We start from the raw sequence: 23,558 nt of genomic DNA, 5'->3' as shown, positions 1-23,558 counted from the left end.
CTTAGAGCGAGTCTCGACGGCGTTTGGTTCGGAGCAATTGTTCGATAACGCATATGACTTGAAGCCTATACTAGACAATGAAAAAGCTGGTAGGACATAAGTGCTGCTTTTGTATTTAGAGAGGGTTGATCTTTTGTCAATCTATATCTAGTCTTCATATTCATAAATAATTAAAAAATTAAAAAAATTAATATAATCATTCATGGGATATTGTCAATATCTTTTGGCGTGTCATATATGAATATTAATGTATCTGAATTCTTTCACCTCACGAGGAGATCTTATAGTTTTAGAATATTTTATGTTTTTAGAGAGAATAATTAAGTTGTTGACTGAGCAGCAAAACAAGAAGAGTAGACCTCTTATTATGACACTTTTGTTCTTAATCTTATCATTTTGGAAACTAACTGATCGTGTGGGTGATGTGGAGGCTTAACTGAATACAACAACTCATTAATTTTTAAAATAGAAAGAAGGTAAAAATAAAAATTCTTAAGATCGTACGTAATCAATTGTCATCGTACAATGATTGGTGATTGAGGGACCACAATGTAATCATTGATCGACACGCGAATGTCGCCGATATCCTCTGCCATATATCCCTGTTTGTTCTTAGAAGATTAGGAATATTATATCAGAATACTTTCACCTCATCAGAAGACAAGACGTTATAATATGTTTCAAGAAAGTGTTGGGCAAAATGAGCCCATCCCCACGGACCTTCATCATTTTGGACACCTCACCAGATTAGGTGGGCGATGTGGTCGATTAACTGAATACAACTTATTCTTTCAACAAAAATAAAAGTTAAAAAAATAATAATAATAATTTATTGGTTGGGGGTTGAAGAATAAATGATAAGAAGATACCACTGACTATAAAGTCACTCGTCTTTAACTCCATGCGGCCAAGTAGTGATACATTAGTGCCTGAATATAGAGAATTACTTAGTTGCCTTAGACTTAATTATTTTGTATTATTCTTTATTGCTCGAGTTTCATTTGCCCACTTTTTTTTTTGAGTGGTTTATGCTAAAAACTAATATGAATTTTCTTTTTGCGTTCCTACTCATTGCATTTTACTTATTTTATGTATAAAATGACTATAATACATTTAAGTATTTGTACGAGGATAACTTACCCATCTTAATTGTGGCGTTAATTGTTAGTTTTATCTTTTGTGTTTGTAATTTATTGTGAAATTAATACTGAGGGAAACTACTATATGGTACTTGAATTTTTTATTCATTTTTTTATACAACAATAAACAACAAAATACAGTGAGATGTTTGTTTTAGATGAGATTTAAGGATTTTTTAGGATTTTGGATAAGATATCGGATTTTTTTTGTGGAGTTAAGTGTTACACCGACGACATTAGTACAAAATGATGTGTGCTAGGCTTAGTAGAGAAATTACATCAAAAATTATTATTAATGGAGCAAAAAACAAAAGCATCGTGATAAATCAAGAAAGGGAGAGAGCTCGACTGAAGTCATAATTGCCCCCAACAATTTACTATACTATAGATAATATAAGATATTTTATTAGAATCAATTCTTAATATAGTAATTAATATTTTATACATACTAATTTGCTTTTATAGTTCATAAGTTTGGATTTTATATAGGCGAAGAATAAAGTTTATATTTGTGTTCATATAGAGGAAGAATAAAAAATAAATATTCTTTCTCCTATCTATTAAAATAATAAGAATTCTCTCTCCTAAATCCTAATGAGTGTAAAATTGGAAAAGACAAACTGCATTCAATACTGCAGCCTTATGTGAGATGATGGCATAAATGAGTGGAAGGGTATTACAGTAATAAGGTAAAAACATAGATGAGTTTGATATAGGGTCCAAATCGCCCAAACTCTTTTATGGTTGCATTCGAAGGTTAAGCTATGCCGTTTTAACCTATACTGAGCTGAGTAATGAAGAAATAACCAGATTGAAAATTTAAAATACCTAGGTAATGATCTCCCAAGCTTTAAAAGAATAAATCAATGCAGAATAACAAGTATGGAGAGCTAATAAATATACGATTTTTTATATAGAAAAATACTTATAAACTTAGAATTAAAAAAAAGCAAAAAAGAAATCATGGATCGAAGGATCATATCAATTACTAAAACTAATATAACCATAAGAAGATTGACTTACAAACTACTTATCGTTACCTAGAACTACATCTGCAGGGTCTTACTTGTTTGAATTTGTGATTGATTCTCAATCATAATGACTACTAAGATTTTTATTTCAATTACAGTGACCCCTTGAAATGGAACCCTTTACCACATTTCGTCGTATACTCTCTCAAAGCCGCAATCTTGATGGCAACAATCAAAGATTTATAGTGAAGACTTAAATGAAGCAAAAAAAAAAAAACAAAAGACCTAACATTAGATCTTAAGTTTTATACATGTAACTCCTATAAATAGCCTATGATTATTATTTAAAAGTTTGCAAAACGGACTAAAAACACATCCTGCGATCGAATGCCCCTAATAAAATCTCATTATTCATCAACTATGTTTCCAAACAAGTTAATGAATTAGTTTTTGAAATGAGAGAAATGTTTGGTAAGAACTTGCCTTCTCCCGTTCCTCTACTAAATATAGATTGTAGGTTCTTACATGTCATCTTCTCATTCGTTTACATGAAACAGATTCTTAACTTAATATTAAACTCTTCATAGAATATTGAACTCCTAATGATCCTGAGCTGCTATGTTACCATGGCTGGACTCTCTTCTAATAGTTGAAACCATTCCATTAACACTTGGCACCAAAAAGTCTCGTATTTCTTAGTTCGAACCATTTTTGGGCAATTTTGGAACAAGGCATAATTTCTCTTTCTTTCGCACTAGAAGTCCAGGAGCATCATTCATGTCAATCTCCTTTTTCACTGGACCATGTGGCAACTCCCAATCAAAATGGTATACAAGATTAGCCAGCATGAGCTCCACTGTAGATATCGCGAAGCTCATGCCAGGGCAAATCCTCCTCCCAGCTCCAATTGGTATGAATTGGAAGTTATGTCCTTTGTACTCTACAGAGCTCCCCTCGAATCTTTTAGGGTGAAATTCCTCTGCTGCTTCCCAATATTTTGGATCTCTATTAATAGCCCATGCGTTAATGATAACTCTTGTTCTCTATTTGGTGTCCTTCAATTTGACAATCTTTCATAGATTCTCTTGGGATTAACAGAGGAATAGCAGGTGCAGACGCAAACTTCTTTTACAACATTTCTTAGGTAGCTCATTTCACTCAAATCATCTTCTTTAACCATATCTTTTCCATTGGCTATTCCTCTTACTTCTTCTTGTAGTTTCTTCATGGCTTCTTTGTCCCGTACAAGCTTTGTCATTGCCCACTCTAAGGTTATATAGGAGGTATCAGTCCCCCCACCAAACATATCCTGTTACATATAAATAAAATGAGCACATCAAAGAAAGAAATGAACTAATTAATTATAAAGAAGTAATTAGATATGATTACCATTAGAATAGCTTTGATATGTTCTTTGGTAAGCCCAAACTCTAAGCTCAGATCATCCTGAAGAGAGAGCATCACATCCACAAAGTCCCTCTCCTGCGTGCTATCCTTCGCTCGATTAATAGTGCAGTGCTCTTTGATCACCTCCTCAAGGACATCATCCCATCCCTTGGCTATCTTCTTTGTCTTCGATTCGAAACCTGAGATGATAAAATCCAGCCAATGTAGAACAGGGAAGTAGTCCTCGAAATGGAATCCGGAAAGCAAAGCTGAACTCTTCTCTATGAGCTCCCTGAACAAATCATTCCTCCCTCCCTCCCTAAAGGACTTCCCAGAAACAACTCTACTTATGATATCATTCGCGTACGAGTTCAAGAGCTCACTCATATTGATTGGCTTGGATGATTCTTGAGCTCTGTGAATTTTCTCAATCACGAAGCTTACTTCTTCTTCTCTACCATGTTGGAAAGATTGCACCTTCTTGGTACTTAAGAGATGCATGGCGCAAAGCTTTCTCATTTGCCTCCAGTGCTCACCGTAAGGTGCGAAAGCGATGTCTTTACCGCCGTTAAAAAGGATATCGACGGCAGTAGACGACTGTCGGGAAGCGAAAACATGATCATGAGTCCTCATGACCACTTGGGCCATCTCTGGGAACGAGATCACCAGCGTCGGGGCCTTGCCGAGATGGAGAAGCATGAGAGGGCCATGTTTCTTGGACAGTGCATAAAGAGAGCGATGAGGAACTGCACCAACTTGGTGCAGATTCCCTATGAGAGGAAGTTTTGGAGGTGAGGGTGGAGTAGTACTGCAAGATTTTCTTTTTCTTGTGGTGCTTAATAGCAAAAGTAGTAAGAAGGGAAGGAGGAGGAGGAAGAAGAGACAAGCTACTGGAGATGGCTCCATTGGTTGAGGAGATTGCTGAGTTCCATCTACTCTCTTGGCCTTACTTAAATAGCCAAGAGACTGAGGAATCTAATTCCTTCCTCTGTGGAATAACTACAGATTATTATTCTTTTGACTTGTCAAATTATAAGTAAACAAGGATTAATTGAGGAATAAAAATAGTTTTAGCTCCTTAATGGAACTACTTATCCTAGAAGAAAAGGACAAGATAAGATAAGAAGTCACTCCGAAACCAATCGTCCAAGACGTGACCGGTGATGTCTAAATTTTGCCTCACTTCGGATTATCATTCAGACTAGAAGAATACTGGCAACAGAAGGAAATATTACCCAGGTATACTTTGAGAAATAATTCTTTTTTAATTCTAAAATATAATTTATTTTAGAATAATAGCTAAACATCGTAATAATATTATTTTAAAATATAAATATTATTCATCAAAATTATATTTTATATCACACACTAACCTAATTACTAATTTACTCTTGATATTTATCCTATTAATCGACTTTATATCAAATCAAAAAATATTTATGATAATTTTATAAAAATAAAACATAATTTTTCATCTTATAATTCACTTTATATTACATTAAAAATAATAATTTTTTTAAGATTTAAAATACAAGTAAACATAAAAAATAGTTACTTTTATAATAAAATCTAATTTTAAGAATAATAAAAAGAAATAACTGTTCTAAAATTGATATTATTCATAAAGTAAAAGGGTACTTTAGAACACCTCACAAGTTTATCACTGTGCTATTCTTTCCGATCCGAATACAAGGCCTGTAGATTTTATTCTTAATTTCCAATCAGATTTGTATGGGCAATGGCTCATGCAAACCCTGAGTGATTTGATCCATTAAACTCTTCTTTAATTAAATGACGCAGTAAAGAACAAGATCATGTCGGTTATACACCATTGGTTACTGGGTATCCAATCCCATGCCTCCTCGTGGGGAAGACGACGAATAACAAACTGCAGATAACTCCTACCCCCAACGGCAAGATATCCAATACCTCCCTCGTCTCCTTCTCCGGCGCCGGATAGAAGCACCCAACCACGTTCTTATCCCGCATCGCCACGGCGGTGAACACGAGCACCGACAGCGCCGCGTGGACGAAGTCCACTAGCCGAATCCTGTACTTCGCCAGGTTTCCCGGACGCGGCGCCGCGGCGCCGCCTCCCTCGTATTCGTCGAACAGCCACATCCCGCGCGGCGTGGCGAGGCCGTGGAGGATGCGGCCGTCGGGCAGCCTGCAGCTGTCGGTGAAGCAGGCGACGGCGCAGGAGGAGGCCAGGAGGGTTAAGAAGCCACGTGTCAGGAGGCGGGTGGTGGCGTCGCACGTGCCGTTGGCGGTGAAGACCGGGGTGAGGAGCTGGAAGGCGAGGAGGGTGCCGGTGGGGAGGAGGTTGGCTAAATTGGCGGCGGAGGCGAGAGCTTGTTGGGTTAGGGTTGGGGAGGGGGACACGTGGAGGGCTTCTGTAATGTTGTCGCCTGTTTCTTCTCCAACGGCGGCGGTGGCGGCGGGCTTGGATCTTGGCCGGAGAGACATATTTGAGGAACCTCTTTGATCTTTTGGGATGCTTGAAACTTGGAAACTTGAAAGGAATATAGTTGTTGGTGCTTGATGATTATATATTACTACTCAATTCGAGATTAGCTTGGCTTGCAAGGATTGAATTGAAGCTCCCGTGATGAGGTCTTGTTGCTTGTACTTACATAGGTTGTGCGAGACGTGAAGCTATTGATCCTGTTAATGAAATATTTGAGCAGATCAACTGCGGACCCAAATTAAGGAACTTACTCCATCATGGTATTTGGCAGCGCCTCGTTGGCTGAAATACCAGGGGTCGCACGGGAAGTTAGCCAACACGTTATTCCCATGGGCTGGACTACTAACAACTTCGAATAATCATAATGCTCCACGTAAGCAATTTTATATACCTTGCTGCTTGGCGCGTTAGGTATAATTCATGACCAAGTAGGGTGGGGTTAGGTCCATGAAATCGTTTCCCAGTAGAGAAATGGTTGGATAGTTTTTTAAGTGTAGAAAATAAGTCTCTATTCATTCAAACAAGAACATTTTGGGTAGGTATATAATCATCCTCTCTCACGCCTAAGTCAAAACTTATAACTAGTTGACGAATGACATTTTAAAATCGTAACCCAGTCGGACGTAAGCCTGGCAAGATTTGAGGTGCGCCTAACCTGCAAAGAAAATAGAAAACACGTACTACTCCAAACTGGTCAACTAATCTGGTCTTAATTCCTTGACCTAACCCACACTTCTCATTGGTTCGGATGGAATCAAAAACTCCTAATTGATCAACCAAAACACTTGTTCTTCAACTCCATTCTAGATTCTCACTCCCGCTTAATCCGGCGTCATATAATACATCACACCCACCCTGAAAGCTACTCTCTTTTTTATAGAGAAATTATGAAGAGATTCTTTGCAGCCCTGGCTGCAGGAGTACGTTGGATAATAATAATGGTGTTGTTGGGTACTACTCATCAGGAAATTCCTGCAGAAGGAGCTGCAGTGAATCCTGCCAAGGCTCCCCTGATTATAACCTCTCCCGGTCAACTATTCTTGTCTCATACTTGCACTCTATTTAATAAAGAGATCGGAAAATAAGAGTAGTAGTGGTAAGAAGAAGAGGAGATGGAGGAGTTCAGCTTCCCTACCATAGTTGAGAACCAGAAGCCCATCTTCCAACTTCCTTTCCCGACCTCCGGTACTCTCTTGTTTTCCTCCAAACCAAGCACAAACAGCACCCGGAGAAGCTTCTCTTTGGTCGAAGGAGCCTTCGACGTCGCTAACCATTCACTAACCGACAAGGATTTCAAGCCAAGTTCACCGGCGTTGAGTGACTACGGCAGCGGCGGTGGCAACTATCTTCTTGAAGATGAGGAGAGAATGGATAAGTTATGGGAAGACTTCAACGACGATTTCTTTTGCGCTTCTCCTGACAGGGATCGGAGCGGCGTACAGATGATGTCAAGAAGGTTGGTTGGAGGTATATGGTTAGAATTTAGCTCGTATTTTGATACCATATCTAAAAACTTAAATAAGTTCATAGAGAACGATGAATTTATATTTATAATTGTGATAATAGGCGTACAGAGAGGATTGTCCGTCCAACTGGAGCGGCATCGAGCGTTGGAGCTGCAGCTGTTGCCGACGCTGGGTGCCTCAAAAAGCGTGCGAGCAATTCGATACAAAAGGCCTGGCTTAGGTGTGATGCTAAGGGCGTTGAAGAAGCTGTTCATTGTTCAGAGAACTCATCAGTCTTCATCCAAGAGGAGAACACAATACCAGTAGCAAGACTTTTGTACCAAAAGCGTGTTATTGATAAATAAATAAATAAACTTCTATACAACACTTAAAGCATGCTCTTAGAACTAAGGGGAGAAGCTCCTCCAACTATCGCTTCTATCGCTATTGGTAATTAGGGTGAGATTACTTCCTGCTAGAGTGGTACTTGTTTAAATAACAGAGATGTATCTTACAGTTGCAAGTAAATATATTTGTGGAGAAGCAAACCTGATCTCCCATGTGAGGATCTTTCAATAACAATAGCCAATATAATTCTTGGAGGTACCTTTATGTTGTTCTTCTATGGGCAACTTGTATTCCTTCTCAAAACTCTTCATGGTGTAAGTAGTGGTGGTATCCAGTGATTAATTGAAGGTAAACAAGAAATTGATTCCTCCAAAGGCTTGACATTAGAAACACACTGTACTGTCATATTGTAACCATGCTAGCAAGTAAAGAAAGTGTGCATGTTCATGTTATCCAAAGACGATGTTTCCCTACATCCTGCCTGTCTTATGAATGTTAGTAAATGAAACTCTCAGACATAAAAGTAGAATACCTGAATTTGTTCAAATTTACATCCAGAAGCAGCAGATAAGGATATCAATGCAGGCAACAAGAGATCCAACTTTATTATCTTTTTAGAACATGATGTTTGTAACGTACAGAAGAGAGCTCATATTTATGAATGTTGTTAGATCTAATATGGATTAATACCAGAGGAGATCAAGCAAATGAATAGATTTGCTTTTACAAGTTACTAGATGCAGCAAGATATTTGGTGTAGCGAGCATGAGCAATTATCTTCCCAGTTTTTTTCCTCAGCTCAACTGTGGCAGCCCCGACTGCCTTTCCAGCACGCAATACCTTGGCCTCAATTTCAATTTCTTCCTGAATAACCAAAGAAGAGTACTTTAGCATCATAGTCACACTAAGAAATCTACAACTGCTACTTCATCAGATCTATTCTACATCATGATTAATTATGATGTTTCCTGTTGGTAAAGTGAAGAACAGTTGCTGCTAAGTAAATAAATAAACTAGCCAAAACAGAGCTGAACAACAAGAAGGCAAATTATATTATTAATTGAACAAAATAGCCTAGTAAAGTAGGAATTAAGAGAGAAAAACTAGTTAATCTGGTCATATTGATAGATTATACGTCCTAAAGTTGACTGTGAATTCTATCCTCTACTTTCTGAAGATTCTGCGAATCTGATTGGTGCCAATTCATGTTTAGAGTTAAAGAATGTCTAGGTTTACTACATAATACATGTAGCAAACATGGGTCAGTAATAGAGAGTACCAACTGAAATGATTATCAGCGGAAGATAAAATAAAGAATAAGAATAACTCCACATTCAATCAAAGGGTATCAAAATCCAGAAAGTAATTATACAGAATAACTGTGTCTTCCTCAGTTCCTGTTCTTCCTTACCTAGCAAAGTACCTGGGCATACGAGTATATGAATAAGTGAAATAGTTAAAAATTAAAGAGCTCTACAACTCAACTTCACTTCAAATGAAGTGATTCGCTGCAAATCCATCTATCTAACAGCATGACACAAAAACCACAAAATTCTTGTTGTCACACAAGAAAATCAATGCCTATCAGTTTATCAAGTCAAAGGTATACCATTACAATCACAGTCCATTTAGGCGATCTAAATTCTTCACCACCAGAGCTCCACCTTACAATTTTCATATATAATTATTGAAAAATCCAGTCCTTTCTTGACAAGCTAATTTTAAGTAATAAGCAAAAACTAAGCTGGATTTTATTCTAATCCGCATGGCATATCGAGGATTGATTCTCCTCACAAATAATATTAAGCTAAATATTCCTTCTAACAAGGGAGCATTGTACCAAAAGAAAGGCGACTGGTCATATGAAGTAAATTAAGGCATATTTCCGACCACCCAGAAGTTCTAGATCTCTAATTACCACAAGAATAAGTATTTTCCCACCTTAAAATTTCTAACCTTCAGTGAATCAATCCTTCTGGTTTCCTCCAAATCAGAAAACCCAGTTCATCTTTCCTCAATCCCAATCAAATTTCCTCAACCCAAAACACAACCAATCCAGGAAAACAACAAGAAGAAAAAAAGGACATTTTTTCCTTCTTTGAACAACCAAACGAATATAAGAGGCTTGAGAGAGAGAGAGAGAGAGAGAGAGAGAGAGAGAGAGACCCACGTTGGCAAAGGCGGCATCCAAGTAAGATATGCTCATCTCGAGAGGCAAGCCCCTCGTGCGCGCCCCGGCGGTGTAGAAAGCGGCCGAGCCGACCAGTTCGATCAGCGACGCGGTGGCCCCGCCGTGTATGAACTTGCCCGTGTTCTAAAACCAGAGACATGGAGATCGCATCAAAATCGAAACAGATACGACTAGAAATCCAGAGAGAGAGGGAGGGAGAGAGAGCAGGGGGGCTTACGAGGAGGCGAGGAGGGACGACAAAAGAGCAGAGTAGACGGCCGGGCTCGACGAGATCGATGCGGAGGCCGCGGAGGACGAAGGCATCATAGAATTTAGAAGGGATGGATTCGAGGGATGGGGTCGGGAGGATCTCCATCGCCGCCGATTCCAGCGCTCTCTTCGCCGCCTCCAAATCCATCCTATTTCGGGCCAGGAGAGGTGACGATAACTAATGCGAGCAGAGGAGAGTGAGAACCGCAAGCACGACTACGAAAACTTGGGAAATTTTTTTCCTTTCGGGTTACGACTTAACGAGTCGCGCACGTGCGTGAGAAAGAGGACACCGTTTGGATAATTAATTTACCATTTTGCTTCCTTGTTACATCCCTTTTTAGGCACATCTATCCGTTATCTCAGATAAAAAATGAACTTTGCCGTTTCTAAATAAAAACGATCCAAGGCAAAGCTTCAGTAAAAGGAAGCAGCAAAATCTTTTACATTATGAAGCCGAGCATTCAATGCCATCCTTCTGCTCCTCATATACAGGGTCTCATTATAAATCCTAAAATCTAGTATATACAAGATGAATGGAGTTCATTAATGGTTTAATTTGGAGTCATAAACTCTCGTTTATTTCAACCAAAAGGAAAAGAAAATAAAAAAAAAAACCTCACTTGCTCATAAATATTGCATCCACTTCCAAGGCCCAAGTTAGGATAAAAGTTGCCACTACAAAGCTAAAACTTGAATATCCGATGCACGTGGGGTGGTTATTAAAACTAGCTCAGAAAATTTGGACCTGTAAGCTCACACAACTTGTCATGGATATCTGCTATATTAGGCAGCAGAGTGTATATTCTTCTTCATCTGCTGATGTCAATCCCTGCAATTAAACAAATTACTCTCAGTAATGGTTTCATGCGGCAAAGCACGAGGGTAGCAAGAACTTCCATTAGATAGCATCAGCAACATGAGATGTATAGAACTTAGGGTTTGCAATAAATAAGAAGTTGGACGAGAACCTTGATCATAGCTCGTCTCGTAGGGAGTCATGTTCATCGATAACATGTCGGTTCTTCTGTATGAAATTAATGATGTCCTCTGCAGTCCTACCCCCTTCATACTGCAAAAGTTTCCCACTTGCTAAAGAGAAGTACATTGTTGGGTAACCCTGAACTTGAAATTCATTTGGAATGTCATTTGCTGAACCATCCTATAATCCAATATCAAAGATAAAACAACTCAGCAAATATTTTAAGAATATAAGTTCCTTATTCAAATGTAGATTTGGAAAGAAAATAATCACTTAGACAAATTCAATAATCACTAAGGATGAAGTATATGGTGTTTAAGCAACAACTTAATAATTTCTACAATTCTACAATGAGAGATCGACTTTATTATAATGATAGAGTATTATGTTGTTTTACTAGCTGTTACTGGTAGATGACTATTGCTTTGGTTCTAAATATTCTGTTGGGACAAAATTTCTGAGGGGATGATCGTCTGTATGATACAACAATAGTATTGCTACCTAATTTGGGTAGTAATCAGTTTCCCAGCTCCAACTAGGTATCTTGCTACTGTCATCTCTCAATTCATTACAATAACCTAACGAGATAGTCCGGCATACTACTCGCAAAAGTTCAAATCACAATAATCCCAGGAAAAATAAAACATTATGAAATTTATGATCATCCAGCTAGATGAGTCATGACATCTACTGCAAAGAGAAGAGACTGGGACCCAAAAAAAGCCATGATGTGCCAGAAAATTCATGATTCATAAAACTTGAACCATTCTAAGTTTCTAAGATAACATAGTTTACCATCTTCGCAATGATGACATCAGCCTCATTTTCAAATGAAACAGCTACTTCATCCAAGATAGGTGCTAGTTTCTTGCAATGTCCACACCAAGGTGCATAAAACTCCAACAGGACTGCAAAAGGAAAATCATTAACTATGGAATGGAAAGAACAATAAGAGCCCTTTAGAAGCTATAACCTTTCCTGTTTATATATCAAAATGGCTATTGCATACCAAACACCAAGCACTAACAATGGCAATAATTTTTGCACTAATTACTACTTTACTAGCATGTTTGGCTAAAAAGGCAAGGCGTATAGGCAAATATTATGTAAATCTATTATTAGTGTAAAGTTTGAATGCAAAAGTGTTTGTTGTTTGTCCTTTAAGGGTCCTCAGCAAACAAAACTATTGCAATTAAATCTGCTTCAGTGCCAAAGCCCAGGTAACGATTTGTGCTGACAATTGGTCATATTGTGTTGTACTAAACTTACATGAAGTACCTAATCAAAAGTATGGAAATAAGTTTTCATACACTTCTCCACATTGTTGCATACAACTTATTACTCCAAGCTTCAAAATCTATCAAGATTCACTACTTGCTTCTCCATACATCACACAGTATGCATTTCTACTTTCTCACTTCTTTTTTTTCTTACCCAACACCACTAAAAAGCTTTTGAGAAGGAAAGAAACAGCTAATGCATCAATAGTATGTCACACATCACATGACTTTGATCACATGTTTTGGCATAAATTCTTTTGGACAACTTTCTTTAATCATTCTAGACAGTTGATATAGAAATTGCAATCTGAAAGAGAGGTAAGCATATAACCATATACAGAAAATTGGGTATATCAGTACTCAGAAGGACTAACCATTCTTTTTAGAGTTAAAAACCATTTCATTGAGACTGTCTGCCACAACAACTTTGACAGGATCATTATTATTGTGAGGAACTGGCTGTGACTTTCTATATGGTTTTAAGCTCCCCTCCTACATCCACATGTTTGAATTAGAAAATGATAAAATAATCAATTATATAACAAAGCCCCAAAAAAGCAAGGAAACGTTGGCATCATAGAAATTATATAAAAAATGTAGAAAAATGAAAATAACAGACTTAGACTTCTAGGAACCAATAATTGTGAAATACAACAAATATTTTGTAATAGGGACATACCATGTACTCCTTCAGCCACAATGCAATCTGATCGGGTTTCAGGTTTGACTTCAGAAACTTTGTTCCATCATTTTCTTGTAAGATAACAAGGGGCACCTGATCTTCCCGGAGGCCGAAAAACTGTTGATTTATGTACAACCAAAAAGTCTGTTACAAACTATTTAACAGGCTATATAACTAGGATGAAGAAAATACAAGTTCACAGAACTTATCAAACAAATTACCATAACTTACTTGGAAAGCACCTTGGCTGGCATCCAGGTCACCAACAAGAAAGCTTATATTCTTTCCCTTGTAGCTCTCAGCAATCTCATAGTACTTGGACTTGAAAGTATCAAATAGTTCATCGCTGAAGTTCAAAAAAAGCAAAACCTATTCTTTGCAAAGATAAGCAACATAAATAAGACAGCAAAATAGGAAATAAGAATGGTATAACTAGGACACTGAAATTAATCTGTATACCATGTTTCAATATATTACTATCTACCAACCTAATGAATTTGTCATGCCTACATTAATGGACTGAAAGTGATAAATAGAATTGCAGATGATTTATTAACTCAGTTTTGGAGAGATAATAATCCTTACTTTGACATTAGGGCTGTTGAAGAACTTCATGACAAAAGGGTGGTTGCTAGGATCTTTATTGAAGGTAGTAACAACTGGAATACTTGAAGATTCAACAAAACGTTGTAAAGCATCCACACGAAAATCCTGCAGGAGCTCATAAACATTATATTACCAGCATAGCAACCATACACCTGTCTTCAAAGAATGAATTGACGTCCATTATGTCATCAATGTTTATCTGCATGCACAAATCTAATACTATCCAAACATGCATGAGAAGGAGAATATGATTCATTGAGATCTTGAATACCTGTGTATCAATGAAAAGTTCATCAAATGGCTTAAACAACCTAACAAAGGGTTGTTTTACTGTTGTTTCCCCACGAGGAAGGAGTCTGGCATTCAAGGTATGACCAAATTCATAGTCAGAGCGTAATTTCTCAGCAACAGTAGTGAAGTTTTCATATTCCTCTACAGAAAATTCAGAGAACACCCCAACCTATAACAAGTTAGGAGGATGAAGTAAAAGTGTCAATCAATTGGATGAAAGAGACAAACGAAAGAAAACAGGATGGATATCATACGATAGTGATCTTCTTGTCACTGATAAGCTTATCAGCATCATCTGATGATTCGATTTCTGATGATGCAGGACCAACTTGTTTCTTCAAATATTCAACTATACCATCGGCACTTCGAGGACCTTTGTATTCTTGGATTTCCTTTCCCCCATTCCTCAGAATCCTCAGTGTTGGAAATCCCTTTATCTCATACTTTGAGGCAAGTCCTTTGTTTAGATCATCATTAGCATCAACTTTAGCTAGAATGACTGGAGGATCGTGCTTAGTCAGCACTGATGCAGCCTTCTCATACTAAAAGATGAAAACCAGAAATGTGGCTCAATAAATAAGAAAGATCACCTAATCTTGTAAAATTTTGACGATAGTATATAAAGTTTTTCATTTTTTTATACCTCGGGAGAAAGTTTCTTACAATGACCACACCTGTTAAGGGTACAGCAGAGTACATTTCATCAGCGACAGAAATAAATGAAGACAAAGAATATATAGCGTGATTTCTAAAGATAGAAAATAACAAAAAGAACAATAGCAACCAAATATATGGAATTAACTATCAGGATCTTGGGAACATTACGCAATATCACTGCACTTTGGAATGAGGGCCCATTATATAGACGAACTGGGAAGTCCCTGGATGAACATAATCTATGAAGACCTTTCTTTACTTAACAGAAAATCTAAAAAAAGACATAAAATTAACATCCATAACAGATACGATAATGACGGAGGACAGTACAAATATGTGATAGAGTGACTCAATAATCCGAGGGGACTAGAATTAGACGCTAGAGATTCAGCATCACCGCAATCATAAACAAAACTCAATTTCCCTAGATATATTCATGAAACTTGTGAAAAAAATATTGTAATCAAGATTGGTATATTGATTATTAGTTCAATCAATAAAAGAAACAGAGCAGGAACTATAGTCTTAAGTACAACAAAAATTAAAACCTCCCTTTTAAACACCCATTATGATCACAAACCCTGAACTCAACGAAACAAAAGCTTGACAAGATATATCTGGGAACTTTGTATTACCATGGGGCGTAGAACTCAACGACGACGAAAGGATGCTTGGACACAGTCTCGGAGAAGTTTGAGGCATCGAGGGTGAGGACCGCCGAAGGCTCCGCCTCTTCCCCCGCTGCCACACCACCAGCACCGCCCTCCGCCTCCGCCGCGACTGTGAGGGTTAGACAGAGCAACGAGAAGAGAAGGAGGCCGAAGAAGGTCCAAACCCTAGAAGTCGCCATGAGGGAACTAGAGAAATCTGCAACGCTTTTCCTTGTACTCGGCTTTCTACGAGCAATGCAGGTCAGTTTCTACGAGCTATGCAGGTCAGTTGCTACTTGCTAACACGGTATCGTCTTTGGTTACGTTTTCTTTTTTCTTTTTCTTTTTCGCATATACCCATCTACATTTTAACAATATTATGAAAGAAATCCTTTTCGTTCTTCCTCACTCTTTATCTCGTTTTCATAATAGTCCTCTAATTTTCTTTATAAATCGAATGGGCTGTTTTTTTTTTTTTTTTTTAAGTTGCGGTTTGCGGATATTCTTGAAAGTGGAAACGTAGGAGGGTTTAAGTAATTAGAGGAAACATAGATGGGTGATGTGCAAAAGATGCCAGCAGTAAGACGGCGACATACGAGCTTACGTTGCCGGATAGTCCTGTATTAACGAATCTCACATAGCAGCATTAGTCGATATCGCGTTGCCGACTTCAACCAGGTTGAATGAGTTCCGCGCGGTGCCTGATGCCTTCGTGCGGTTTAAGCGACCTCCTCTCTCGTCTTCTTCCTCCGCTCGATTCCTCTCCTCCATGGCGGCAAAGAAGGGATTCGATGACTTCGATCCCATATTTGGAGAAGTGAAAGTGGAATCGAGTGAACTTGGTGCTTCCATATCTCTTCGTCCTCTCCTCTTCTACGCCCACGCTCTCGACTCCTCTCGCTTCCAAATCGTCGTCTCCGACTTCCATTCCCTCTCTTGGGATCGCGTCCTCACTATCCCCGAACTTGAAGACCTTGTAATTCTCGTCATCCTAAACTATGATTTGATTTTGATGTAGGAGCAAGAAGATCAGATTTTTGTTTTAACCGAGATTTTGTTTGGTTTTTCCTCCTCCTTAAAAAACGATCCGCAAGAGAAGGTAGGTATACAACTTTAAGATATTTCAGGCTATTTTGAGTTCAAAATTTATGAATCCTTTTCCTTTTAGAAGATTGAAAGACCATTCTTTTAGGGTAGTAATCTCTCCAATCAAGTATGTATCCGTCTCGCTTTTGATAGTTCATTTAGTCCACTTAACGGATGGCCCCTTAGTCAGGACTGGACCATTTGCAGTAGTCCGTTTGCTGCTACTGGTGTTCTTTTATCCAATGTATGAGAGTTTTGTTATCAATATCTGCTTCATTACTGAATTCTTGTATGGGTGTGTTCTATGCAGAGAGATGACATCGGGATTGGTGGTACATGGTCTGATTTTGTTGATTATTTCAAATCTTCTCTGTCTATGGGGGAAGTAAAGCTTGTTCTCAATGGTCAGCCAAACAGTGACACTGGTTAGTCTTACAGGCCTTATTGATCAACATATTTGTTTATGCATTTGGTAGTCTAGATGTATCCTATCTGAGCTGGATGTGAATCACAAAATACTACTGCATTTCTGTTGCATAAAGCATATTTCAGTAACTTTGAAATATGTCCAACTATAATTTACCATTACCTTCCATGTGTTTTCCCATCCATACATGACCATGTATTAGACAAACAGACAGGCCCGCATCAATAGTTCAATATAATTTGAAGTTCTATGTATGATATAATATAACCAAAGCTCCAAGAACTTTGAGGCTTAGCTCGTGATGTGGAATTGTCTTTGCTGGATTGCGTGGAGTTCCTGACAGAAACACTGGTAAATGAAGTGTAAACACAGTGTAGCTTTGAATCTTGGCTTGAAGAAGAGTGGAATGACAAATGGAACAGTAGACCAGTCGTTTCACAAGGAATTTTTATTCTTGAAAAATGATCACATTATTTTTATGTGTTGCATTCTGAATTTACTTTTCCTGTTTTTTCCTTCTTTGTATGGGTGCCGCCTTTACCGATGATTTCCTGAGAATTGGCAAAAATAGTTTTCTAAGTTTTTTTTTTTAGACAAAACTATGGCAATCCTCCTTAAATTTCAAGTTTCTTATGGCGATGTTACTTATCAATATCAGATATGATTTCTTGTTGTTCAGGTGTTGGCTATGCAAATTTGATGGTTGTCAAGTCCAAGGGGCTACCGCGCATTTGTGTTTCTCTCAACAGACTCATAAACTCCTCAGTTGATGATTCAATAGCCAAATTTTCTCTAGCACTTTATGGAGCACTAAAGAACCAGCATAAAAACGCTTTGAAAGGTTTCCTAGTTACTGCCCCATGTAGAAATAGCTGTCTTTTTTCCTTTTCTTTTCTGTTTTGGTTAGCACAAGTTCACATACTTGATACTAGAACCAGCTTGTCAGTCATATTAAATGGACTGTAAGCATTGTCCTCTCTGGTTAGCTTTTTTAGTGTTACAATATATTCTTTCCTTTAAGGATTTGCATAGTGACAAAGTTTGAATGTTTGTTTTCAAATCCCAATCTTCTGTAATTTGTACTATCATTTCTTTGCCTTTCTCATAATTTAGTCATCGTCCCCCCTGCAGATATTAACTAACTAGACGTGTCAATTTTTGTTCCTCATTTTGGTTATGGTGGAGATTAGGGGATGCGAGATTTAGGTAGGTTATGCTTCATTTGGTTTAAGGTGAGGAAAGGAAAGTACCTGTGTTTTGATGGTTTTAGCTCCTGCATTCATCATCAAAAGCTATGAAGGCAGGTCAGTCCCACCATAATGTTGGTCTCAGTACGGTGGAATGTAGGTCAGTCTCATAATTTGCGTGGTAACAAATTTGCATATGAGTATATGGAATGGGTCATGTTAGAATCAAGAAAGTTAGCTTAAAAGATTGGACATAGTTTGAGTGCAACTAAGTGATAGGTGGATCTGTCCAATGCACATTTTGGTTGTCCAAACTCCAAAGCAATTTTTAAGTTTGATGAGAAGAACTTATTTCTAGTTGAACCTCACACAATAGCTCGAGGTGGTGTATGAAAGAGAATATAATGTAGTAATTTCTTCTTGTTGACCTGTCAGATTCAGAAATAAAGTGATAAGTTGCATCATACTGTACACTTCCTCTTTACATGTATTGGTAAAAGTCACAAAGACACTCCTTTGATGTCATTCTTGCTTGGAGATTTTAATAGGTGGTGATGACAATGGCTATCCTTTTATTAATTAGATGCTATGAATATGATTGACATCAGAAATTTAGTTTTTTTTTTTTATATCACCAAATCCTTATGATTATTTCTAGAGCATTCTTCCAGGAAATGATGCAATGATTTTAAGAGTTTGCTGTACCAAATTCACTCTCTTCTTTTGTTAATCAATTTTATATATCAATTTATATGGTTTTTCCTCAGTGAACCTTCCTAAGTCTTTGTGTTGGAAATCTTATGCCTACTTACATTATTGTGTATAACTTTATATATACATATACATAACTACATATATGTTGATATACTTGTCTTGGAAATGAATTATCTTCTCAAATAGATTGATTTGATATAAATACTTTACTTTTATTTTTCTTTACTTTGACATTGTCATAATGATCTGTTTATTGTTTCTTCTGTATTAGAACAGCAGCATTCAGCACGGTTGATGGGAATCCTATCATCTGAAAGGGTAGGTTTACCAATTATGAGCAACTTGCTCTTGCTTCATTTATCATATGGATTTTGCTGGTTTTGTTGGATTGCTACTTGATTGCCCATGATATTGGTCAGCCATGGAATTTCTTGTATATTTCTATTGTTTGGATATAAGTAGGTTCTAGAAAATCTTTCTTTAAGATGGTTCTTTCCGACTTCCTCTTAAGGAGTTCATGTGCTTCTCTATTGGTTGTCAAGGATCAAAATGATTACGTATATAGTTATGCAAAACATCTCTTTTTTCATTTTACAGGAAAAGAATGATATTCTGCAGAAACAGCTCGATTCTCTTTCTTTTCTGAGCAAAAGTAAGGTACCCAAGTCAAAGCTATCAGACGAGGCTCCAAGTACATCTGATACCATCACCAACTATGATCAAGCCATAATATCTGAGGTTCAAAAGCCTTTAGGTGAAATAATTCTCTGCTTCTCTGTTTTATTTTTCTCCCTGATAGACATATGGTTTTTCTCATCAGTACAAGCATTAAATTATTAGATGTTTTACTTTTTCTGACTCATTTGCTTTAGTGCCCAATTATGTTAGATGATAACCTGAAACCTTGTTCGCAATTTAGTGTTTGTTTTATCTAGGCAATAAATCAAGGACAGACGTGTTTAACCTTTTCGACTAGAACAACATTATGGACATGCCATTTAGAGCTCTTATGTGGTCCTTGGAATGATCATTCCCAGGTCTACAATTCTTAGAAGTTATGAATATTATTATGATATCTGTTGATACACTGATAGGTTGTTAATCAAACTCAAATATTATTTTCAAAGCTCCTTCATTCTTGCTGTTTTAAACTAATACAAATCATCACTCTCATTCATTTATTAGCCATAATTAGATGAGCAAATTATTATCAGCTAACTAAATTGCTAATGCAGAAGTCTCGCCTACAAAAGATTCTCAATCAACAAGACATGTTCAGCGGGTTGCTCCTGTATCTCGCAGGTTGCCAGGGCATTATATTTGTTTTTATGTTCTCCAAAGTTGATTACGTCTGTTCTGTTGTCGTAATTGGATGCATTTTGCTGCAGGGCAAGATTCAGAGGTGTTTCCATACAAGATACTGAGGGTGATAATGAAAAGTAATGAGGAATAGCAGATCTGAAAGGTTTTCACCTTATAATATATGGTGTTTCCTGGTATACTTGATACTATTGGAAGAGTAGGAGAACACCATAAATCTGGCCATCCTAATCCATGAGTCTCTTTTCTATTGTCTCTCTCAAAAATTATTTGTAAAAGGTAGGTTCATTGGTCTATATATGATATAGGTGCTGTACTCAAAAGAACAAAGAAGTCAACTGAAACAAGTGTCCTCTAGAGTGAATGCTAGTAATCAACCATCAGGATAACATGCATGTAAAACATACTTTTATATAGTTGATGCAGTTGCGATACAATTTCTCATTTCCATTGCTGTAGAACAAAGGCCATCAAAGAATTGCTGGTGTTACGACTCTGTTGTCATTAATTTTACTTTCTTATTTGAGGCTGGGATTGTATTTGAAAATAGTAGTAATCTACAAGGCTCTGGTGCTAATATCTGTTTTTCCATGTGCGTTCTGTCCATTATGTTTCCACACTGGACAAATGAAAACTAAAATGACTTTGACGCCAGATGTTTGAAGGATGTGATGACCCTTAAACTGATAAGGAAATTGACTCTGGATAGAGATGAATGTGTGGGAAAGGATTTATAATGCCTCTATGAAGCTGTTGTGATATGAGGCTATGTTGCTTATAAGTACTACAGTAATTGCTTACTGAGTTGCCGTTTAAAGGTTGTGCCTGGAGTTTATTTACTGGAGTAACTGAACTTTAAAAAGTATTAGACTGGCTGCCCTCTAGTTATTATGTCAGAGAAAATTTGTGGTGGATTGCCTGATTTCAGCCAGCGTACGATCAGCTACCATAGTAGTAACTTTAGTGCAACTTTTGTGCAGATGAACTGATCTTCTCTGTAGTGTACCTGGAACCTGTTCTTATTAATCCTAGGAACTGGATTTCAGGTGGAGAAAATGATCACTTAATTCATCATTTCAACCTTTTCAATTTATAGTGACTTCATATTCTCTTACATCCAATATGAAAATAGGATGATGTGGATATGATATGAAGGCTGTACCTTTTATAGAATTGGTATTTCTGATGCAGACTTCAGAGTTCAACTATAATATTTTCAGGTGCTAGGCATGACGCCACCTGAAGCTTAGATAACATTATGGATCCTGTCCCTTTATATAGGACACTGTGATAATAGAGTAGTAACTATTTCTTCGTATTCCATATAATTATCTTAATGCAATGTGTGGGATTTTGTTTGTAGTAATCTATCTGTTCTGCTGCTAAACATATGTGAATTGTTTACTATTGTCAGTGTTTCTTGTTGCATCTTAACTTCTCTTGGTATTAAACCAACCTATTATATTGTGACAAATCAATGATTTTTGGGTATATATGTAGAAATGTCTTGGTATTATATTTGATTCATTCTGCAACAATATTTTTAATTTGTAGAAGTGAGTCCATAGTAGTGATCTTTTGATGATTCCACTGTAGTAGTATGCTAAAGACACACTGCATACTGCATAGTAGAACTGTTCAATTTGGAAACTTCAGGGTCTGCAGCTTGCTTCTCATGCTGCTCTATCTGTATGGTAAGCTTGACAAAGACAATCGATAGTCTCATTCTAGAACAGTTACATGATATTTAGAGAAACAAATGGTAATGAAATCTAGCAACAAGAAATTGACAGACAAGGAACAATTCTATAGCTGATGCATCTGCCTGATGTGCTGTAACTTTCATCTCTTCCTGGCTCTTTCTTTGTTGGTGTGAAAGAAGGGATAGCAGCCTGTCATTTTCCTTCAAAAAGCAGTAGGTTAAGAAAGGAGAAAAAGAGAGGAAGAAATCAGTGCCAAATGTACATTGTGTCTTCAATTTACAGAATAATTATGATTTCTGCGCATCCTCTGCATTTCATTATGAGTATATTAAGATGAAATTAGGCATCCATCCTATGTATTAAGTTATTCCAAATTAACTGCATCATCATGAATGAACGTGACTAATATATATCTCATTATTGCTTGCAGACATATCTTTTGATCTGCTTGTCTTACCTAACTAATTTGAGAAGAAATTGATTACTTGCTGGTTTTATTCATAACTGCTGTTTTGGATTGTAAAATAGATTTCATATCATTATAAGCCTACCTGCTGCTACTGCTGGCACTGCTGCTTCTACTTTTTCTGCTGTTGCTTCTACTTGGATCTGTCAACTCACTTTCTTTGCAGCATTCACCATTAGTACTGTTCTCCATCCAGCTTTCTTCACATTTGGAGAACAAAGAGGAGGTTCTACGACTCTTCCTCCTCCCATCTGGAGGTAGTGGGAAGAACATCTTCAGGAGGAAAGCACCATTTTCCCAGCTCTTGCTTCTCTGTGTCCTACTCCTAATTTTCTTCTTCCTCTTCTTTTCATCACCAAATAAATATTTTCCCTTGTTTTGTGTTTCCTGCAGGGAACTTGCAACGCTGGGCAACTCCGCAAGGTCTCTCAGGGAGAGCTCGTAAGCATACTCTGGCAGGTCTGCAGCCATATCAAGCATCTCTTGTCGGTATCTTGATATCACCTCTTCCCGGTAGATGGAAGAATAGTACTTATCTTGTTTTCTGTAGCAGACATCGGTCCATAGTGGAGGAGATCCTATGTTATTTGAGACATCGATATTCTCTTCTCCTGACCACCATGCATCATACTTGACTTCATCTGGATGATCATTGGTACCCTGAACTGGAGAGGAGAAACTGAAGTGGTCTCCTGCAGGCATTTCTTGTTGGGGAGAAGGCATTGTGTGGATAGGTAGATGGATGAGAGAGTGAATGTAATTCTGAAGCTTATGCAATTTTTTAGCAGCTCCTTCTATTACAAAATTCATCCATGTCATTTTCCTTCAAATATTGAATGGTAATATGGAGGTTGGATAGTTGGAGCGCAGTGTACTAGTTAGATGAAAACTGACGCAAAGAAAGTTTCTTCTTCCCTGTTCCTCCCCTTACTTTACTTTAACTTTCTCAGTTTTGTTTTCTTGTTAAAGAGAATAGCCAGCATTCGCATCCGCTTTACTTTTATTATCTGATTAATGTAATGATGGGCAGCAATCGCCTATGCCGTATAGATAACAGGTTTTCCAGATCATATATAGTAATTAATTATTCTCAGATATCAGCAGACTCGTGCAGATAATTGTCTTCAGGAACCCATCAAATTATAGATTCTTAGACCTAACTTGTGGGAAATGGCGATGACTGCGTTGTGTTGCAGTTCGTCGACAATAACGACTATGAGTCTTGATTTGGTCAACGGGAATTATCTATCAAGGTAACATAGAAAAGATCTAGTCCTCACCTCTGACTAAAACATCCTTCTCTCCCCCTTC

General features: G+C 37.5%; 6 protein-coding genes across 15 annotated transcripts; 2 read left to right on the top strand and 4 right to left on the bottom strand.

Moving 5' to 3' along the window:
- Positions 1-2,505: 2,505 nt before the first annotated feature.
- On the bottom strand, positions 2,506-4,420 carry LOC140774119 (indole-2-monooxygenase-like). Its single transcript, XM_073116980.1, is given in 3 exon segments — positions 2,506-3,159; positions 3,162-3,419; positions 3,500-4,420. Coding segments are annotated over 3 exon segments (1,515 nt in total). The 5' UTR covers positions 4,403-4,420; the 3' UTR covers positions 2,506-2,805.
- Positions 4,421-5,098: 678 nt separating this feature from the next.
- LOC140773565 (protein DMP3-like) lies at positions 5,099-7,212 on the bottom strand. Its single transcript, XM_073116186.1, has 2 exons — positions 7,099-7,212; positions 5,099-6,160 (listed from the first exon to the last, which is right to left on the bottom strand). Exon 2 carries the CDS (start codon positions 5,960-5,962, stop codon positions 5,318-5,320), a length of 645 nt encoding a protein of 214 aa, XP_072972287.1. The 5' UTR covers positions 5,963-6,160; positions 7,099-7,212; the 3' UTR covers positions 5,099-5,317.
- On the top strand, positions 6,216-7,793 carry LOC140773566 (uncharacterized). Of its 2 annotated transcripts, none has more exons than XM_073116187.1 (2): positions 6,216-7,419; positions 7,530-7,793. In XM_073116187.1, the coding sequence occupies exons 1-2, from the start codon at positions 7,076-7,078 to the stop codon at positions 7,771-7,773; spliced, it is 588 nt and encodes a 195-aa protein (XP_072972288.1). In that variant the 5' UTR covers positions 6,216-7,075; the 3' UTR covers positions 7,774-7,793. The 2 variants fall into 2 exon arrangements, with proteins under 2 accessions (XP_072972288.1, XP_072972289.1); XM_073116188.1 differs by having other exon boundaries at positions 6,240-7,430.
- A 543-nt stretch (positions 7,794-8,336) lies between these two features.
- On the bottom strand, positions 8,337-10,467 carry LOC140773567 (uncharacterized). Its single transcript, XM_073116189.1, has 3 exons — positions 10,165-10,467; positions 9,927-10,070; positions 8,337-8,620 (listed from the first exon to the last, which is right to left on the bottom strand). Exons 1-3 carry the CDS (start codon positions 10,342-10,344, stop codon positions 8,480-8,482), a joined length of 465 nt encoding a protein of 154 aa, XP_072972290.1. The 5' UTR covers positions 10,345-10,467; the 3' UTR covers positions 8,337-8,479.
- A 143-nt stretch (positions 10,468-10,610) lies between these two features.
- LOC140773564 (protein disulfide-isomerase-like) lies at positions 10,611-15,644 on the bottom strand. Of its 2 annotated transcripts, none has more exons than XM_073116185.1 (11): positions 15,330-15,644; positions 14,681-14,711; positions 14,292-14,579; positions 14,018-14,206; positions 13,726-13,851; positions 13,372-13,509; positions 13,138-13,257; positions 12,833-12,950; positions 11,974-12,086; positions 11,168-11,316; positions 10,611-11,028 (listed from the first exon to the last, which is right to left on the bottom strand). In XM_073116185.1, the coding sequence occupies exons 1-10, from the start codon at positions 15,542-15,544 to the stop codon at positions 11,173-11,175; spliced, it is 1,482 nt and encodes a 493-aa protein (XP_072972286.1). In that variant the 5' UTR covers positions 15,545-15,644; the 3' UTR covers positions 10,611-11,028; positions 11,168-11,172. The 2 variants fall into 2 exon arrangements, with proteins under 2 accessions (XP_072972286.1, XP_072972285.1); XM_073116184.1 differs by having other exon boundaries at positions 11,168-11,358; positions 15,330-15,640.
- Positions 15,645-15,972: 328 nt separating this feature from the next.
- LOC140773827 (uncharacterized) lies at positions 15,973-23,166 on the top strand. 8 transcript variants are annotated; one of them, XR_012106530.1, is made up of 9 exons: positions 15,973-16,320; positions 16,741-16,855; positions 17,537-17,698; positions 19,030-19,076; positions 19,356-19,512; positions 19,994-20,060; positions 20,147-20,223; positions 22,444-22,530; positions 22,642-23,166. XR_012106530.1 is itself a non-coding variant. In XM_073116590.1 (8 exons), the coding sequence occupies exons 1-7, from the start codon at positions 16,114-16,116 to the stop codon at positions 20,199-20,201; spliced, it is 810 nt and encodes a 269-aa protein (XP_072972691.1). In that variant the 5' UTR covers positions 15,973-16,113; the 3' UTR covers positions 20,202-20,223; positions 22,444-23,166. The 8 variants fall into 8 exon arrangements, 3 of the variants coding, with proteins under 3 accessions (XP_072972691.1, XP_072972690.1, XP_072972689.1); XR_012106529.1 differs by having other exon boundaries at positions 20,147-20,357; positions 22,444-23,166; XR_012106528.1 differs by having other exon boundaries at positions 20,147-20,357; positions 22,414-23,166.
- Positions 23,167-23,558: the final 392 nt, after the last annotated feature.

The sequence above is a fragment of the Typha angustifolia genome, chromosome 13 (assembly GCF_048772165.1).
Source record: "Typha angustifolia cultivar Huaian chromosome 13, ASM4877216v1, whole genome shotgun sequence".
Taxonomy (NCBI): Eukaryota; Viridiplantae; Streptophyta; class Magnoliopsida; order Poales; family Typhaceae; genus Typha; species Typha angustifolia.
This window is presented reverse-complemented; position numbering and strand designations above follow the sequence as displayed.

Excerpts from the sequence above, each read along its gene's own strand:
- LOC140773565 (XM_073116186.1), bottom strand. The coding sequence starts at position 5,962 with ATGTCTCTCCGGCCAAGATCCAAGCCCGCCGCCACCGCCGCCGTTGGA.
- LOC140773567 (XM_073116189.1), bottom strand. The coding sequence starts at position 10,344 with ATGGATTTGGAGGCGGCGAAGAGAGCGCTGGAATCGGCGGCGATGGAG. Across the intron at positions 10,071-10,164 it reads TCGTCCCTCCTCGCCTCCTC|AACACGGGCAAGTTCATACA; the intron begins GTAAGCCCCCCT and ends CTCTGGTTTTAG. Across the intron at positions 8,621-9,926 it reads TGGATGCCGCCTTTGCCAAC|GAAGAAATTGAAATTGAGGC; the intron begins GTGGGTCTCTCT and ends TTGGTTATTCAG.
- LOC140773564 (XM_073116184.1), bottom strand. The coding sequence starts at position 15,544 with ATGGCGACTTCTAGGGTTTGGACCTTCTTCGGCCTCCTTCTCTTCTCG. Across the intron at positions 12,087-12,832 it reads TTTTAACTCTAAAAAGAATG|TCCTGTTGGAGTTTTATGCA; the intron begins GTTAGTCCTTCT and ends TTCCTTTTGCAG. Across the intron at positions 11,359-11,973 it reads ATGTCATCATTGCGAAGATG|GATGGTTCAGCAAATGACAT; the intron begins GTAAACTATGTT and ends ATTGGATTATAG.
- LOC140773566 (XM_073116187.1), top strand. The coding sequence starts at position 7,076 with ATGGAGGAGTTCAGCTTCCCTACCATAGTTGAGAACCAGAAGCCCATC. Across the intron at positions 7,420-7,529 it reads GTACAGATGATGTCAAGAAG|GCGTACAGAGAGGATTGTCC; the intron begins GTTGGTTGGAGG and ends TTGTGATAATAG.
- LOC140773827 (XM_073116590.1), top strand. The coding sequence starts at position 16,114 with ATGGCGGCAAAGAAGGGATTCGATGACTTCGATCCCATATTTGGAGAA. Across the intron at positions 16,321-16,740 it reads TCCCCGAACTTGAAGACCTT|AGAGATGACATCGGGATTGG; the intron begins GTAATTCTCGTC and ends TGTTCTATGCAG. Across the intron at positions 19,513-19,993 it reads TGAGGTTCAAAAGCCTTTAG|AAGTCTCGCCTACAAAAGAT; the intron begins GTGAAATAATTC and ends TTGCTAATGCAG.